Source organism: Staurois parvus, unplaced genomic scaffold (genome assembly GCF_062004578.1).
Source record: "Staurois parvus isolate SC_StPar_1 unplaced genomic scaffold, SC_StPar_1.0 ptg000376l, whole genome shotgun sequence".
Lineage (NCBI taxonomy): Eukaryota > Metazoa > Chordata > Amphibia > Anura > Ranidae > Staurois > Staurois parvus.
Window position 1 is genome coordinate 24,234 of NW_028318172.1, and position 17,714 is coordinate 41,947.

A 17,714-nucleotide genomic window follows, 5' to 3' on the forward strand; every position below is an offset into this window, starting at 1 on the left:
CACTTTTCCCTACCTTTTCTAAGGCTCTATACACACTAGCGTTTTTTTAAGCTCCTAGAAGCTATCATCAGCATATTTTTTCTGCTCTTAGAGGCTAAACATTGTTTTTGTAGAATTTTTTTGGTGCATTGCCCAGCAGAAAAAAAAATGCTAAACGCTACTAAAACGCTCATAACAGCTTTTTATTTTCTCTACATGTACTGTAAAACCACGAATAAAATGCTAACACTTCTAAAAGCTACTAAAACACTACTAAAAAAAAAAAAAAAAAAAAAAAGCTATTACCAGTGGTTTTTGAGCTTACAAAAACACTAGTGTGCATGGAGTCTTATTCTTCCGCCTAATTATCAGCTCTGCCAGTCTTCATGTTGATCCCCGGTCTATGGCTGGGGTGAGCCCACCAGTCACCATTGCCCTTTTCCATTTTCCTCCTTATTGAATTTTATTATATGCTGTCTCCATCATCTTGTTGGAACTAATTGCATTTCCATGTATTATATAATGTCAAATACTCAACATCTAAAACCATGTTGTTATTATTATTATACAGGATTTATATAGCACCAACAGTTTGCTCAGCACTTTACAATATAATGGGAGACAATACAGCAACAATACAGTTCAATACAAGAGGGTTAGGAGGGCCCTGCTCTTTGGAGCTTACAATCTAAGAGATCAATGGACCATTGTCTGTACCTCTCCCTGCATGGAGATGATCAATTCTTTTTCTTTATACGTTGCTGTACAAGGTGTCACAAGCAAAACCTAATAACATTTTTGAGCTTGGAAAAACATGACAGGTGAAATAGATATATTGCTGTAGGAAATCCTTTGCTACTCTACAGATCAGTGTAGAGAAACATGCAGACATTTCATGAATGTAAGACAATATTTCCATCCAGATTACCTAGGTGATGACAAACATTTCCAGATCCAAAAGCACAGCAACACCCTTCATAACAGATTAGAAAAAAAAAAATCTGTTGAACTGATTTTATACATATCATTATTATACAGGATTTATATAGCACCAACAGTTTGCTCAGCGCTTTACAATATAACAGGAGACAATACAGCAACAATACAGTTCAATACAAGAGGGAAAGGAGGGCCCTGCTCCTTGGAGCTTACAATCTAAGAGACATACATTATGTTTGCTCTTTTTTATTATATAACTTTATATCAGTAAAAATACAGGATAGCACTCATCCAAAGAGTATGTGACAAGCATGGCCAGTTTAATATCAGAAATCCCATATGTGTGCATCTATGTATATGGAGATACAGTTGTGTCCAAAATTATTCAACCCCCACTGAAATTGAGTGTTTTGGCCAGTTTGACATTGCTTTTGATCATTCAGTCATCTTGCTTACATTTACATTAAAGAGGCACTTGTAGGTCAGACAAATATAACATAACAGTTATAATGAAATAACCACAAATGTCTTTTCTGTGCTCACAGCATTATCAGTTTTATTCAACCCCCAAGTGACATTCAATCTTAGTACTTAGTACAGCATCCTTTTACAGTTATAACAGCTTTTAAACGTGAAGCATAGCTTGACACAAGTGTCTTGCAGCGATCTACGGGTATCTTCGCCCATTCTTCATGGGCAAAGGCCTCCAGTTCAGTCACATTCTTAGGCTTGCGCACTGCAACTGCTTTCTTTAAGTCCCACCAGAGGTTCTCAATCGGATTTAAGTCTGGTGACTGCGATGGCCACTCCAAAATGTTCCAGCCTTTCCTCTGCAACCATGCTCTAGTGGACTTGGAGGTATGCTTGGGATCATTGTCCTGTTGAAAGGTCCAACGTCTCCCAAGCCTCAGGTGTGTGACGGACTGCATCACGTTTCCATCCAATATCTCCTGGTACTGAAGAGAATTCATGGTACCTTGCACACGCTGAAGCTTCCCTGTACCTGCAGAAGCAAAACAGCCCCAAAGCATGATTGACCCTCCACCATGCTTCACAGTAGGCAAGGTGTTCTTTTCATCATAGGCCTTGTTCTTCCTCCTCCAAACATAGCGTTGATCCATGGGCCCAAACAGTTCTAATTTTGTTTCATCAGTCCACAGAACACTATCCCACAACTTTTGTGGTTTGTCCACATGGCTTTTGGCATACTGCAGTCGACTCTTCTTATTCTTTGGAGACAGCAAGGGGGTACGCCTGGGAGTTCTGGCACGGAGGCCTTCATTACGCAGTGTGCGTCTTATTGTCTGGGCTGAAACTTCTGTACCCACATCTGACAAATCTTTTCTCAGTTCCTCAGCAGTCACACGGGGACTTCTCTCCACTCTACGCTTCAGGTAGCGCACAGCAGTCGAAGTCAGCATCTTCTTTCTGCCACGACCAGGTAGCGTTTCAACAGTGCCCTTTGCCTTGAATTTGCGAATGATGCTTCCTAAGGTGTCTCTTGGTATGTTTAACATCTTTGCAATCTTCTTATAGCCATTGCCCTTCCTGTGAAGAGAAATCACCTCTTCTCTTGTCTTCCTGGACCATTCTCTTGCCTTCACCATGTTTGTAACCACACCAGTAAATGTCTAGAAGGAGCTGAGTATCACAGTCATTTTAAAGCTGCCTAATTGGTGCTTATTATGCTTGATTGCTGCTCGGTGACATCCACAGGTGTTTTCAATACCTGATGGAAAGCACCTGTATGAACCTCTGTTCTTCAGAGTGGTAGTCTTTAAGGGGTTGAATAATTGTGGCAATGAAGAAACCACATAAGAACCATTTACTACTGTATTACATAAACAATTGATGTCATTTTAGTTGCATTTGGGTAGTTACAACGTCCTTGTAGGATTTGATTCTGAATACAATTCCAAATGTACACTATAGTCCCTAAACCCCTTTACAGCATTGGGGGTTGAATAATTTTGGACACAACTGTACATTGATTCCTGTAGCTTTAAGTAACAAAAATATGCAATAATGATCAGACTTTACTTGCAAACTTTCATAGAATTATCTTGAAGAGTGATGAAAAAAAATTTTATGCTTTTTGGGGGGTTTTTTGTATCCATAAACACAGCACAGATTATTTATAATTTACAAAGTTATTTTTTTAGATTAAATAATCTTAATTTGAAATTCATAGCGACAAATTCTAGTTTTACAGCAATTTCTTTTGTAACACTATCTTTTGCACAATTGTAAATTACTAATTAGCAGTAGTGTATAGCCATAGATCAGGGGTCAGCAGCCCCCGACACATGTGCCTGGGTGGCACACAATGCCATTTTTTGCTGTCATGCAATTACCCCCTGTAGCCCTGGAAGTCCCTTAGATACAATTTTTTGAGTTTTGTATAGAGTGGAAATGGATTAAAACACGTTTGGTTTGTATTGCTGTATGCGCCCCCATTAAGAAGTTTCACCCTCTTTATTTGTCATATTTACCATTATTACCATGAGTGAAAGTAAAAGAAATTTAAAAATGTGATTCTTGTGAGCTACTATGGTGTATTAATTATGGTGAAATATATAAAATCTACCAAATATTTTAATATATCATCGATATCATCGTGTGTTTGATATATGTGCAATAATTAAACTAATAAGCAAATATACGAGTATATAAATGAATAAATAAATAAATGAGTGGTTCGCCTACACTATACACATACTCATACCAGTGTGACTAAAATCAAAAACCCGTGGTGTCACGCTCTTTTACTTTCTTGATTTGAAAGTAAAAGAAACTCTACATTTTGGGTTGTCACCAGAACATGATTAGAGGAGAAATCTTCCAAGGGGGACAAGAGCTCCTGTGACAATGAGGAATTCCCTCACTTTGGAGGGGTTTTTTCTCACTTCTTGTTTTGGCTCCAAGATAGAATGTGAAGGGATATCTCCACAATGAGACACATAGCAAAAAACCCCAAAAACCTGACATGGTTATAACCATCTCTTACTGTATCCAAAATACAAAAGAAGTGTTCCTTTAGATCTACTTTAAGGATCAGGATCTTCTCAGGTTGGGCATCTTTCCACCAAAGTTTGTTCCTCCTCCCAGTTGGTGACTGACAGCCCTGCAGGGAGAGAGCAGAATAATGTGAGTGAATACATTGGCAGCCTCTAGGAATAGCCCTGCTCACCAGACCTGGAGACAGAGCAGCTGGAACCTGGGAAAAGGAAGAGCTCAGAGAGGCTGGTGAAAAAGAAATAAAATGCTGCAGGCAGGGCAAGGAGCCCACTGTGACAGACCCTTAATAAACAGATTACACATAACAGCAGGAGACCAGAGCATTGTGTTGTTTTGGGCTAATTATATTCTTCTTTGAATCTCTAAATCTAGGAGGGGGGTTGAAACAGTCAATACTGGTTTGGGCACAAAGGCCCCAAGTCAGTATCTGGATCCTCCAGTTCTCAGAGTCTGTGTGTATTGGGGAGACATGGACTTGAATTCAAAAGTAAAACTACTCCAAAAGGTCCCCTCAGGCACACACCTCCCAAAGACTACAGCCCCCGTAAACGCCAAGGCCCATAGTTAGTAGGCGGGGGGTGATTGGAGCTGGGGGCATCCCTGAAACCAATCTCCCTGTGACTCCCCCTGCAGAGCAGCCAGCTTCTCCTCCTGACCCTCTTGCCGGCTGCAGCTGCTATCAGAATGGAGAGGCCTATAAATATGGTATATCTATTGGTCTCGCTTTTTCTTAATCACTTGCCCCCCTCCAGAGGATTTACCCCCCCCCCTTCCTAACCACATCTTTTGCATTGCTTTAACGGACAATTGCGCGGTCATGCAACACTGCACCCAAATGAAATTTACATCCTTTTTTTCCCCGCGAATAGAGCGCTCTGTTGGTGGTATTTGATCGCCTGTGCATTTTTTATTTTTTGCGCTATTACATAAAAAAAAAAAAAGGCTGACAATTTCGAGAAAACCAGTAACTGACTTTTTGCTATTAAACATGTCCAGTAAACAAATAAATATCAAATTTTGTCATAAATTTAGGCCAAAATGTATTCTGCTACATGTCTTTACTAAAAAAAAAATGCCAATTCGTGTAAATGTTTTGTTTTTTGTGAAAGTTATAGCATTTACAAAAGGCAGTATATATACTGGAATTTTTTTTTTTTACTAGTAATGGCGGCGATCAACAACTTATAGCGGGACTGTGGCAGGCATTCTGACACTGGGGGGAACTGACTTGGTGTCACTGACATCCCCAGTGACACCAATGCAGTGACCAATGCTTATAAAAATCACTGACACTGTACTAATGGCACTGGGCTTAAGGGGTTAACATTAAGGGCTATCAAAGGGTTAACTGTGTGCTGTTTCACATTATGTGGTGTGTGCTACGCTGTAAGCACACTGCTTTGTACGACTCTGCTATGCAGAGCCATACAAAGCAGTGTGCAAGAGCTGACAGGGGAGAGAACTATATTGTTTACATAATGGTGGCATGTGTAGGGTTCACACGCGCCCCCTACCCAGAACTGCAAAATCACGTGTATATATACACGTGATTTTGCACACCCATGCCGCCCTGTAGCCGTATTTCTGCTATAGGGCGGAGGGTTAAGAACACAGTGAGAAATTGGTACTCATGGCTTCTGTGTTTATTCATAACTGAAATATTCTAAACTGTGTTTACTATGCATCAGTTTGTGAATGAACAGGGATCTTCCGCACAGAGCGTTTTCTGTTCATTCATCTGCAGTACAGCTGAGGCAGGAGAAAAAGGGATGGAGGACTATATCCTCAATCTTTCTTGGTCTCAAAAGTGAGATGCCAGGAGTCTGTTTAGACCACTGATACTTCATCAACAACCTCTGTGCCAACAAGGCTGATAAAACAACAACAAAAAAATGGTAAAAAAATCATTTTAAAAAATAATATTTAAAGTGTTATTAAACCCAGGACCCTGCCTTCACTATATCCGGTCTCCCACAGTACACAAAACATGGAAATGCAATTATTTTAGTAAATATAAACTATTAAATACCTTTTCTCATCAGCAGTTAGAGTAGTCTTAGTCTTGTGACTTCTATCAGTGTTCAGCCGAGCACAAGTTAAAGCTTGTAGGAGTTTTCATTCTGCCCTAGGAGGATGCAGGACCCCTGACCTATGTTTGGACAGTGTTGATTGGTCCTGTGCTGATCACATGCACTCTCCCAAGAAAAAAAAAAAAAAATCTCTAACAATACACACCAAACTGAGCATGTGCAGAGTTACTCGACAATATGTTTTATCAGGCGATGAGAGGGACACTGGAAGAAGGGGAGGATCAGAAAAGTCAATATCAAACAGCGTTTTTACATAGTGCAGAGGATTAACCCCTTAGGTACCACAGTGAGTATAACAAGCATGCTTTACTGCACATACACACTGATTTTACTGTTGTGGGTTTAGTAACACTTTAAGGGCTCGTTCACACATGCTTCGCTTTCTGAAGAGCATTCCGCGTTCTGATTGCTCTTCAGAATGCATATGACAGGCAGTGAGAAGGTGTTGTGTTTCCTCCTCGCCACTTGCTTTAAACCCTTCAACTCCACACTAACACACATGGTAGGAGGGCACTTACAGAGCAGGGCCATTCACTTGAATAGGTCATGTTTCACAAGGGTATACACACTCAAAATGCTGAAGCTAAAGGAATTAACAGTCAGCTCAACTGCAGGGTTTTACCACCCCCAACCACACACCTGTCAAATTAGGGCCTTTCTATATATGCGTGCAAGTTTTTACTTTTGAAGTATATGTCCTCTTTAACCACATTAATACTCTACTCTTAATCTCTCACTTCTATAGACATCCTCCCAGAATGAGCCTGGGGAAGGCATCAGGCAAGCCCTGTGACTGCTGTGTCCTTTGGACACAGGTGATCACAAGTCGTGGTAAAAGGCCAATCACAGCGACCCTTTACCATGTGATCAGCGTGTCCAATCACACGCTGTGTCTGTGTGGGAAACAGACAGCCGATACCCGGCAATGCTGTCAGCACTTGTTTACACTGATCAGGGAACTGATCATTATTGCCCAGATTATCAGTGTAACCCCAACAGTGCTCATCAGTGCAGCCTCATCAACGCACATCGGGGAGGAAGAAACATTATTTACTTGCAAAATTTTGTAACAGAAACAAAGAAAAGGTTTTTTTTTTTTTTTTAAAAATGGTCGGTCTTTTTTCATTAAAAAAAAAAAAAAAAACAGTGGTGTTTAAATAACATCAAAATAAAGCTCTATGGGTTTAAAAAAATTATTATTTTTTCCGTGTATGGTGTTGCTTGACAGCGCAAAGGTCAAAGTGTGACAGCGCTGAAAGCTGTAAATTGGCCTGGGCAGGAAGGGGGTGCCCAGCTTTGTAGTGGTTACAAAATGTCTGACTCATGATACATGCTTTCTTTTCCATATTTTTTTATAATAAAATTAGATTTATAATTAACTACTGGGGTAGATTAGACATGGTGGCTTAAAAACTGTTAAGATAAGGTAACTACAAGGAAATTATTTTTTTAGCTCATGGATTTTCATTCATAGAGAACACGTAAAACAAACATTGTGTAGAACTGCAGAGGAGGAAACAGATCCTAGATATGATGTAAGCACACACCACAGCCTCATGCACATATGTAAATACAATTTGTATGTAAAAAACATAGCTTGATTCAGTATTTAATTCAAAGCTGATTGCTTGCATGCATTATTTAGAAAATAAAATGATAGACTGTACACATTTAGGGCTCGTTCACACCATGGTGCAGAGACATCAGTTTTTCTGCCTGCGTTCTGCAAAGGCACAACAAAATCAATTGTTCTCTATGTGCCCTGTTCACACCACAACACTAGTACCACCTGCAGCATTTTTCTGTGCAGAATTTGCAACATGTATAAACTCATGGAAGTGCATGAAAACTGATGTCTCTGCAAGTGAAATTTGCACATCAGTTTCCACCAGTTTTCATGCATGTATGGTGTGAACGGGGCCTTAGGGCTCGTTCACACTTGACTTTATTTCTAACTCTTGCCAAAGGCCCCTATAGCGTTTGACAGGCGTTAGGTGTTTGGGAAGTGTTTTTAACGCTCCTCAAATGCTGCCCAAACGCCCTATGTACTGTTTTGAGGTGGTTGATAGGCATTTGCCAAGCGTTAAAACCGCACCAAACACCTATAATGAAGTTAAATGGTATTAATGTTCAGCAAACGCCTCGCAAACGCCTGCCTGATGAAGTGAGAATTATGTAGGGACCCCCAAGTCACATATTCCAGAAGGCAATGTTTTTTGGGGGGCTCATGGAGGCAGTGAGATTCCTTGCATGCAGACATGATATTGCTTTCTGCCAGGTATTTCAGCACTGGCAGATACCTGCTGCATGTCTGTGCACACAGGGGAGATTGCCACACGTGTACAAACATGACACAGGTCACAGATAATGGCATGTGTATGCTGGAATTGTTCATGCATGTACAGGCACACCACAGGTCTCTGCTAGATCTAAAATGCCTGGCAGAGACCTATGGCACTGCTGCACACACTTGAGGTAGTTGAAGATGTCAGCATGGTGGATTGTCAGGTGGAGAATATCGCCAGGCTGAAGTTCTTCTTTAAAAGGAGAAGTTCACCTTTCATAACATTACCAAACTGAGGCTTTAAAGTGAGGTTTTATATCTGTAGGAGATATATATATATATATACATACATACATACACACACACACACACACACACACAGTGGTAACTCGGTGTACAAACGCCTTGGTTAACGTAATTTTTGGTGAAAATGAATGAAAATCCATTGAAAATAATGCCCCAGTTTACAATTTTTTTTTCTAAATACGAAGCAAGTTTCCCCAGGATGCACTGCGCCTGGGAGGTTTATAGCGCCGCCCCCGTGCATGCTGGAGTCTGTGGGTGGTCTGTGGGTAGCACGTGGTGTCAACTGTGGAGGTGTTTTTCAATGCATTCCTATGGGAAATCGCGGTTTGGTTTATGAATTTTTCGCAATACGAAACATCCTGGAGAACGCATTAAATTCATAAACCGAGGTACTAAAATAAATATATATATATATATATATATATATATATATATAAAGGCCCAGGATGAGAAGATTTTTGTACTCACTGTAAAACCTTCTGCACCCACTCCTTTTGTATATGTTAGTCGCAGCCATGATGGGATGATAGGGATACTCTAAGAGAGCAGCAAAGCTAGGACAGGAGCTAACGCTTTGGTGAAGACCCCGGGTGTCGTGGATGGGCCAAAAGGGCAGGGCAGGGCAACAAACTGGTAATGTTGACTGCTCACAGTAAAACACAGATAGCATTGAAGTAGCTAGACTATGGGGATGTGCAAGTAGGTATCCAATGGTCAGGAAGTCCCCCAGCTGAAGGGAAGGGATTTCTGACCTAGCAAAACCCATATGGAATATGAATCTGAGGAACCTGTTGGGAATCTTCAGATCCAGAAAGGATGAATACCTCCCTTTGCCTTGTGGATGTGAACAAGCTGGTGTAAATCTCTGAAGCCTCTTTTTCTGGAGCCAGGGCATGACCCCCTGAGAAAGGATCACATGGAGATGGAGAGCAGTGTAAAGATATGGCCACTTTGGTGGGGAGGATGGCAAGTTTAATAGTATGACGTGGGGTGGAGGCATGAACCAAAACCATTTTGTCGTTTTTTTGGACCCAAACATCTGGAATGTCCTGTGCCTGAATGGCCGTGAAGGCTGATACGTATACCTCACTCTGACAAGTGAGAAAGGATTGGCTGAGGCAAAGAAACAAGGACCTACACAAGGCTTCCTGAGCAGTGATCATCCCAACTTGGTTTTGTTCCAGTAAAGGGTCAGGAGGTCACTGCATTGCTGCTGGAACTCAGCACCATATAATGTAGATGTTGCCACCCTATGATTAAGCTCTGAGGAGCAAAACACGTGAGGGTTGTTTCCTGGCACCAGGGGAAATGTAGGTGCATCAATAACCCAGAAGTCTCTCCCTTCTTCTTTGGAGTATTGGATTGTTGCAAGTTTGGTGGCTCATGACCACGGACAGCCTGCTCCCTGCAGTTGGGAGGTTGGAGGCAGAAAACTGTAGCTTGCAGCCACATAGGTGAGAATGAATGTTTGTTTGTTTTTTTAAATCCCACACTTCTATAAGCAGCTAACAACATGCCAGAAGAGTCTTGACGCAAAAATTAGTATAGCACATTGCTGTCATGCACATATACTTCAATGTCTGGAATATCAGGTTACATGTCATGAAGTACGACTTCTTCTGTACTTTCTGGCTGCTCCAGATGCAAGCAATTCAGGTCTCAGACTCCAGTGTTACAGTCATGTCTCTGCCTCTTCTCCTCCTCATCACAACCTCCTCTTCCAAAACACATCCCCAGATTTTGTTTTGTAAACAGTCTGGAGAAGGAGGCAGACACATAACAATAGCACTGAGGTCTATGAGACCATCAGTGCTTACATCTGAAGTGGCCAGAAGTACAATTGGAGTTGTACTTCCTCCAGCATGTGAACTAAAGGAATTAAAGTGGCTCTAAAGTCATAAGGTCTTTACCATAATGCATTTTCTGCATTAAGGTAAAAAACATTTCATGATCAGCCCTCCCCCCAGCTCCCCCTTAGAAATACCTACCTGGCTGCTCTTTCAACACAGGGCTGTGCCAGTCTGCAACGGCGCTGCTCTCTCTTACCCTCTTCACACAAGACACAGAGGCAGCAGCGGGAGCCATCAGCTCCTGCTGCTGTCAATTAAATCCTCTGAAGCGGGGGCAGGGCTGGGCTGCACTGCGTGTGTTTATGGACTCACACAGCCTGGCTCAAGAGTGCCCCCATAGCACACAGCTTGCTAAGGGGGCACTCAGTTAAGGAGGAGTGGATAGCACAAGCAGGGGACCCCATAAAAGGAAGTAAGGGGTTGCTCTGTGCAATACTATTGCCCAGAGCATTTAAGAATAACATGTTTATTATTTTAAAGTGGAACTTCATTCTTTCAATCAACATTGACTTTTTTTAACCCTTATGCTGCTAGCATTAATAAATAGACATACTTTCCTAACATATTTACTTGTTTTAAACTTTGTTGTTTTTTTTTACATTTTTTCAATTACTTCCTGGTTTTCATTACTAGGAAAATGTTGTCACACATCCCAGGAGCCTTCAGGAGGGGAGGGAGGGTTCTCCACTCAGTCAATGCCTGAGTTAAGGGCAGATGGATTCCACGAAGTATATGCTACATGAATCATCTGCCCTTACTCAAGATAGCCACTGCCAGAAATACCAGGGGGTGTTTTTCAAAATTAATTCTCAGCAAAATAAAGCATAGAGACATGGATGGAGGGGTGAGTTTGCTTTGAATATTAACAATGAATAAAATAGCATTTTGCTCAGATACAGTACAGTTCCACTTTAAGAAAAAAAAAAAGTTATGTCTTTACAACTGCAAGTCCCACAAAAGTTCTAATCTTTTCTGGCGCTATCCAAAACTTTAATTTAAAAAAAAAAAAAAATTGGCTGGGACATACACCTAGGGCTGGTTCATACCACAATTTCTGTGTTCTGGATGCATTTTTTATGCTTTTTTTTTCCCGAGTTCCAGTGTTCCAGTTTCTTTTGACACTTGAAGACTATCTTAATTCAGGACAATGAAAAAATTGTAATGTTCCCCTGCGACTTTATATGGCAAAAACTGCATTTTTGCCATATAAAGTCCCAGGGAAACATTACAATTTTTTCTTGGTCTTTATATATTGGGATGTTGGCAAAAACAGTTTAAACGGGGGACATTTTACCATGTTTTTTTGTAGTGCAGGACAATGTGCATTCCGGTGCATTTGCATGCATTTTGCCAAATTCCAGATGAAAAAAATGCAACAGGTTCTAGGTTTGTTGACTGAATTGAAACTAACCGCACTGGTATGAAATAGGGCCATTGGAATACATGGAAAACACTGTGCATGCATATTTGATTCAGTTTAAAAAAAACGCACTGGAAAGCTTGGTGTGAACCAGCCCTTAAACTATGTCACTTTCATAAAATATTTACCATGGTTATTCAAAAACATTATTATTTAGTTTGAAATATGATTTTTTTAACTGAAACAGAAACAGTCATGGCAATGCTCCTTAATTTAAATTTTACTTTTATAAATTAACAAAATTTTCAACAAAAAATACCTTAAAACAATCAAAAAGTAAAGGTCAATCAACAAACAAGAACTACCCCAAACATTTAAACATAAATATTATAAAACAAAAACGTTTCAAGAAATTGGAAATAAAGTTCTTGTAGCTCACAGTTTGTTTTTTCATTTTTTTTTTTTCAACGCAGTCTGTGAGCCAGGAGTATGGACAGCACCACTGTAGATCACTGTGTGATCAGGAAAGCTGCATGGCTCGACACCATGTTGCAGGCACACCCAGTGTTAAGTTACTATGCAAAATTAAAGCTTCTGTAAAATGTAGCCTGGGTTAAGTATCTTTGCATGTACCATAAAAAGGGCTCCGTAGTCAGACATTTCCAAAGAAAAACATTGAGAGAGCCTCCACCACATTGCATACAGCACAGCTGATTGACCCAGAGATGAAAACAAGCTTTCATTCACATTCATAATGATTGCCTATATCGTACCCAGAGTGCAGTTCCATGGAATTCTTTAAACAAAAGTCACAAGGTCCGATTTCTGATAAACATAAAAAAATAATTCTTTAAGGAAGTTGAATCCCTAAACCTGCCAGGGAAACAACCTTCGTAAAAATAAGGAATCAAGTTTGTACTTTTGTTTCCTAACTCCTCCACAGGTCCTTTTCCACAGACACTAAAGAATGTTAACTTTTCGAGAACAAGTCAAATTACTATGTACAAGCTCCCACATCTGCAGCAGTTCAGGAGGTAATAATTTGTGAACAACAAGCATGCTACGGAAGAAGCAGGGCTCCTTGTTCATCTTGCTGTTCTTGTTTCTTACAATACCAAAAGTTTTAAAGCCTTCATGCATTATAGGGTTGACCTTGATGACCTCCAAACACATACCTAGAAACACATCATCAATAGGATAAAGATCCAAAGTCTCAGAAGCTTTAAACAATTTTGCGACCAAAGAGCCTGCCATAATAAAGCCTCCACCACCTGCATAAGGAGGATAGAGGTTTTTGTTGTACAGAGATGTTGGAATATAGTATTTGTTTTCTTTCCTGCGGATGGGGTGAGCTTTGTATAAGACATCTCCTACAAATAGATCATGGTTCTTGTTGCCATCCAAAAAGTCTAAGATATTGGTGGGGCTCACAAACACATCGTCATCACCTTTGAAGATGTAGGGCACATGATGGCAATAAATGGTCATCCATTTAAGAAAATTTACTTCTTTAAGGGTTAAATTAAAAAAGGAATCCAAAAAGTCCCACTGAAGAATATCACCATATATCTGGTTTTCAAACTCCAGAAGTTTTTGGTAATTAGCTCTTTCCTCTTCTTTCATAGCTGTTCCTAAAAGAAACAATGTTCTTATTTTCTTCCCATTCACCGATTTATCTTTTCCCCAGGTTTTACGAATAACGTCCCTGCGGTCATGCTGAGTGATTATTGATTTTACCACAATTAGGAGGTCAACATCTCCACTGCACTTCTGTGGGTTGTTAATAATCATAGGGAAGTAACGGCACTGACGGTAGAGGATGAACTGTTGAAAGTTAGGCTCCAATGACTTGAACCAGTCGAGATGGGTAAGGTTCCAGTTGGCAGTGCAGTTGATGACGTCAATATCCCATTCACTAGAATATGCATCTTCCGTGGTAGGTGTGTCCAATTGTCCATTTTTCCTGTCTGACCAAAACCCAACGGGTGCGGGATAAGTATCACGTTTTATAGCAGATAACAGACTTTCAGAATCTATATTCTTCTGGGTGAAAAGCAGATTGGGGGGTGTTCCCGTGTGGAGGATGGTCAATGTAATCACCACAAAGAAGGAAATGCACAAGCCTTTGTATATCTTCTTCTTCCTAACAAGAGAAGAAATATCAGTATTAGATTTAGCTGTATTTATTGCAATTAAAAAACAGTACTAATATGATTAGGTTTGAAGGAGAACAGAAATCTAGGTTTAGGGTTTAGGCAGTCTTTATTCACTTCAACACAGGACACTTTTACCTCCTTCCTGCTCAGAGCAATTTACAGCTTTCGGTGCTCTCACAGTTTGAATGACAATTGCGTGATCATGCAACACTGTATCCAAACTATTTTATCATTTTTTTTACACAAACAGCGCTTTCTTTTGGTGGTATTTAATAATTTTGTATATTAAATAAAAAAAAATAAAACACTGTGACCAGAGTAATATAATGTTAACACAGTAACATTGTACTACTCTGGGGAAGTGATCAGTATTTTTCTTTTTGTTTTTTTACACACATTATGATTGCCCATAGCATTTAACTGAATAAAATATTAATTAATTCAGTGTTTTTGTTGTGATTAACTGTGATGGGCCACAGCTAATCACATGACACAGATTGGGCCAGTCTTTACAAGTGATCATTGTGACCAGTCACAGATAACACAATTGTATACAATGAATGGCATGAAAAGAAGCCATCCATCGTTTACAATTGTCATGTGACCTGCTGTGATTTGACACAGCAGTCACATGGTACCGGCAACAGGCCAGCACACAGGTCGGTCAAAGGCTGCATCCAATGGGCACGGCCAGCGACAGATCACACTGCAACACTGCAGCACTGCCCCACAGGTACGTGCAAGGCGTCGGTCTGGGAGGACTTCATATGACGCCCACCCAGAGCGACGGGAGTCCCGCTCTGCGGTCATTCTCCTATAGGCCGTGAACTGGTTAATCATACTTGAAATCTTTGGCAAGAATGTGTTAGATGGCCAGCACAACGAATAAGTGGTTAGCACTTTGACCTAGCAGCAATAGGGTCATCAGTTTGAATCCCATCCATGGCACTACCTGCCTGGAGTTTGTATGTTCCCCTGTGCCTGCGTGGATTTTCTTCCACACGCCAAAGGTAGGATAACTGGCTCCTGTTTAATTTGGCCCTAGTATGTGTACTATGTGTATGAATGTGAATTAGAGATCTTAGACTGTAAGCTCCTTGAGGGCCGAGACTGATGTGAATGTGCTTGCAGTAAATAAAGATACAGTAATAAAGATGGGCTCAACTTCACCACCCTTCCTAATCTTTCTCCATCTCAGCTACCGTACAAAGATCAAAGATATGTAAATATACAACAAAAAATTGTACACAGTGATAATCTCCTCTAACCTAATCTCAATAAATACAAAAATCTTGTGTAAAATCAAATAAAGTATTTCTAGCTATAGTTGATAGAAGTCATGCATCTACACCAATAAAGTAAATGAAAGCGCCACACCATACACTTTATAGTACTCCATACAGTGCAAAGGTCCATAAAATAACAAATCTTCAGCCAAATGTGCAGTGTTCAGTCTCTTGCAAAAAATATTTTCTTTCCAATGCCAAAACCTCCTATTTGGTGTTCACCTCCACCATGGCACACTCTTGGTTTTACATTCACCAAATGGTATTGACCTCTAAATTTAATAAGCATGTCAAACAGCACTTGTGTATCTCCTTTGGACATCTGCACCAATGATATACAAACACTGCCCCTTATAAAACAAAGAAGGGAGTAGACATCTTAGCACTAAATCAGTTTATTAAACTAATCAAAAAGTGTTAAAAGTGCTTGCCTAGCACTAAGGGTAGAAGCATTAGGAAAGTATACACCACAGCTTACAAGTGTCGATTACGACAGTTAGTGCAAAATTATTTGCACTAACTGTCGTAATCAGCACGTGTAAGCTGTGTGCGAAAGATCAGATTCAGACAGTTGCTCCAAAAGCAGTATTTTTCGTCTGATTTTCTCATCGTGTGTACTAGGCTAAGGGGCAGATTTACTAAAACTGATGCACTCAGATTTTGGTACAGCTGTGCATGGTACCCAATCAGCTTCTAACCTCAGCTTGTTCAATTAAGCTTTGACAATAAAACCTGGAAGCCGATTGGTTTCTTTGCCATTTTGCACCATGTGGTTTTAGTAAATAACCCCCTAAGGGTGAAAGCGTTGGGAAAGTAGACACCACAATGGTACTTAGTGTGTGCGTATTCTTCAATGCGTACTGACGCCATTGTGCCAGGGGACAAGCATGAAAATTTTTCTCATACGATACCAGAACAAGTGACTTTTGATTAATCAGTACAGTATTCGTCCAAAAAAAAAATAAAAATTGTGTGACCAAGACTGCACATGCTTGGAAATGAAGGAATACATTACATCACTTCTGAAGTTGTATTCTGTCGTATAAGAATTGTCGTAACTTTAGTAACCTCTTCATTTTCTATATGAGACTAGCATGAAAAAAAGGCCAATCATTTATCCGTCAATCTCATTGTGTGTATGAGGCTTTAGTGCTAGGTGAGCTCTTTTAATACTTGAGTGTTTTGTGGTGCAAACACTGATGTTTGTATATGTTTGGAGAAGAATGAACTGAGATCAGGAGATGAGATCGTGCCCTGAGGAGAAACACACACCTCTTAAATAAGAGTTCAATATCATTGGAGGGCCCAAGGTGGACGTGAACACCAGGTTTTGGAAGTAGAAACAAGACTTTTTGTAACAACACTTTTGGCTGAAGATTTATTATTATTATTATTATTATTATACAGGATTTATATAGCGTCAACAGTTTGCACAGTCTTTACTTTATGGACTTTTTGCACTGTATGGAGCACTATATATGGGATTGCACTGTTATGGGTGTATAAGCATGAACTATATCACTTCTAGCTCTTTACAATTTATTGTTTTGTTTTTAACACATTATTTAAAGTTGAGGATTTAGGCCCCTTTCACGATGATGGTCCGATCACCTGAAAAACTGAAAGGTGGACCCAATTAGACCATCCATAGACCTCTATGGACTGGCGGGTGTCAGCGGACAAGTGTCCGCTGACACCCGCCGGCATCAGATCCGATCCTGTACACCAAAAACAGATGGATGGGGATGCGTTCCCCATCTGTCTGGCCTATCGGATGGGATGGAAATGTATAGATAATCCGTTTCCATCTGACCGCCCATAAAAGACAGTTGTCTGTGATTGCACTGCAACAGCGGAGCAGACACAGACCTTTCATCCGCCTGCTCAGCAGGGATCAGCGGAGAGATCCCCCACTAAGCAGGCGGATCCACTGACGAGTCCATACCATCTGAAAGGGGCCTTATATTTGGATGCACTTTGTATGATTTTACAGAAGATGTTTGTGTTTATTAAGATTGGGTTAAAGGGGAGTAGTGTTGTGCACAATTTGAATAGGAAAAGATTGTTATGCATTGTTGATAGCAGTTTCCACTCAATAGTTTCTATTAAACCTTAAAAAACAGTCAACCTGAAAGTGATCTCAGAAGAAAAAACAAGAAATAATTAACATTTTTTACACATGCAGATCTTCAATTCTGAGGAAAAAAAATGATCACAGAAATATATTCCTTCCCAAAGTTTATTTTGTAATCCTCTTGAATTTTATATGTAGTTCCACTGTTGACTTTGTGGCTATTTACTCAAGATTTAGGAGCATAGTTGGGGGATGGGACTGCTGGTATGGTGCTAATATTCTGGACTGAATAGCAGAATTATCAGCGAGAGCCCAGGATCTTGTATGGATAGACTTGAGAGGTTAATATGATTCAGATCACCTCCAGAACGC

At 40.3% G+C, this 17,714-nt stretch overlaps 1 protein-coding gene across 2 annotated transcripts in view; it reads right to left on the reverse strand.

Moving 5' to 3' along the window:
* Positions 1-11,305: 11,305 nt before the first annotated feature.
* B3GNT7 (UDP-GlcNAc:betaGal beta-1,3-N-acetylglucosaminyltransferase 7) overlaps positions 11,306-17,714 on the reverse strand; it is a 49,992-nt gene continuing 43,583 nt past the window's right edge. For both annotated transcript variants that reach the window (XM_089685432.1, XM_089685433.1), the window contains exon 3: positions 11,306-13,969. In XM_089685432.1, the coding sequence (XP_089541558.1) occupies positions 12,787-13,969 (1,183 nt within the window). In that variant the 3' untranslated portion in view covers positions 11,306-12,786. The remainder of the gene's footprint in view (positions 13,970-17,714) is intronic.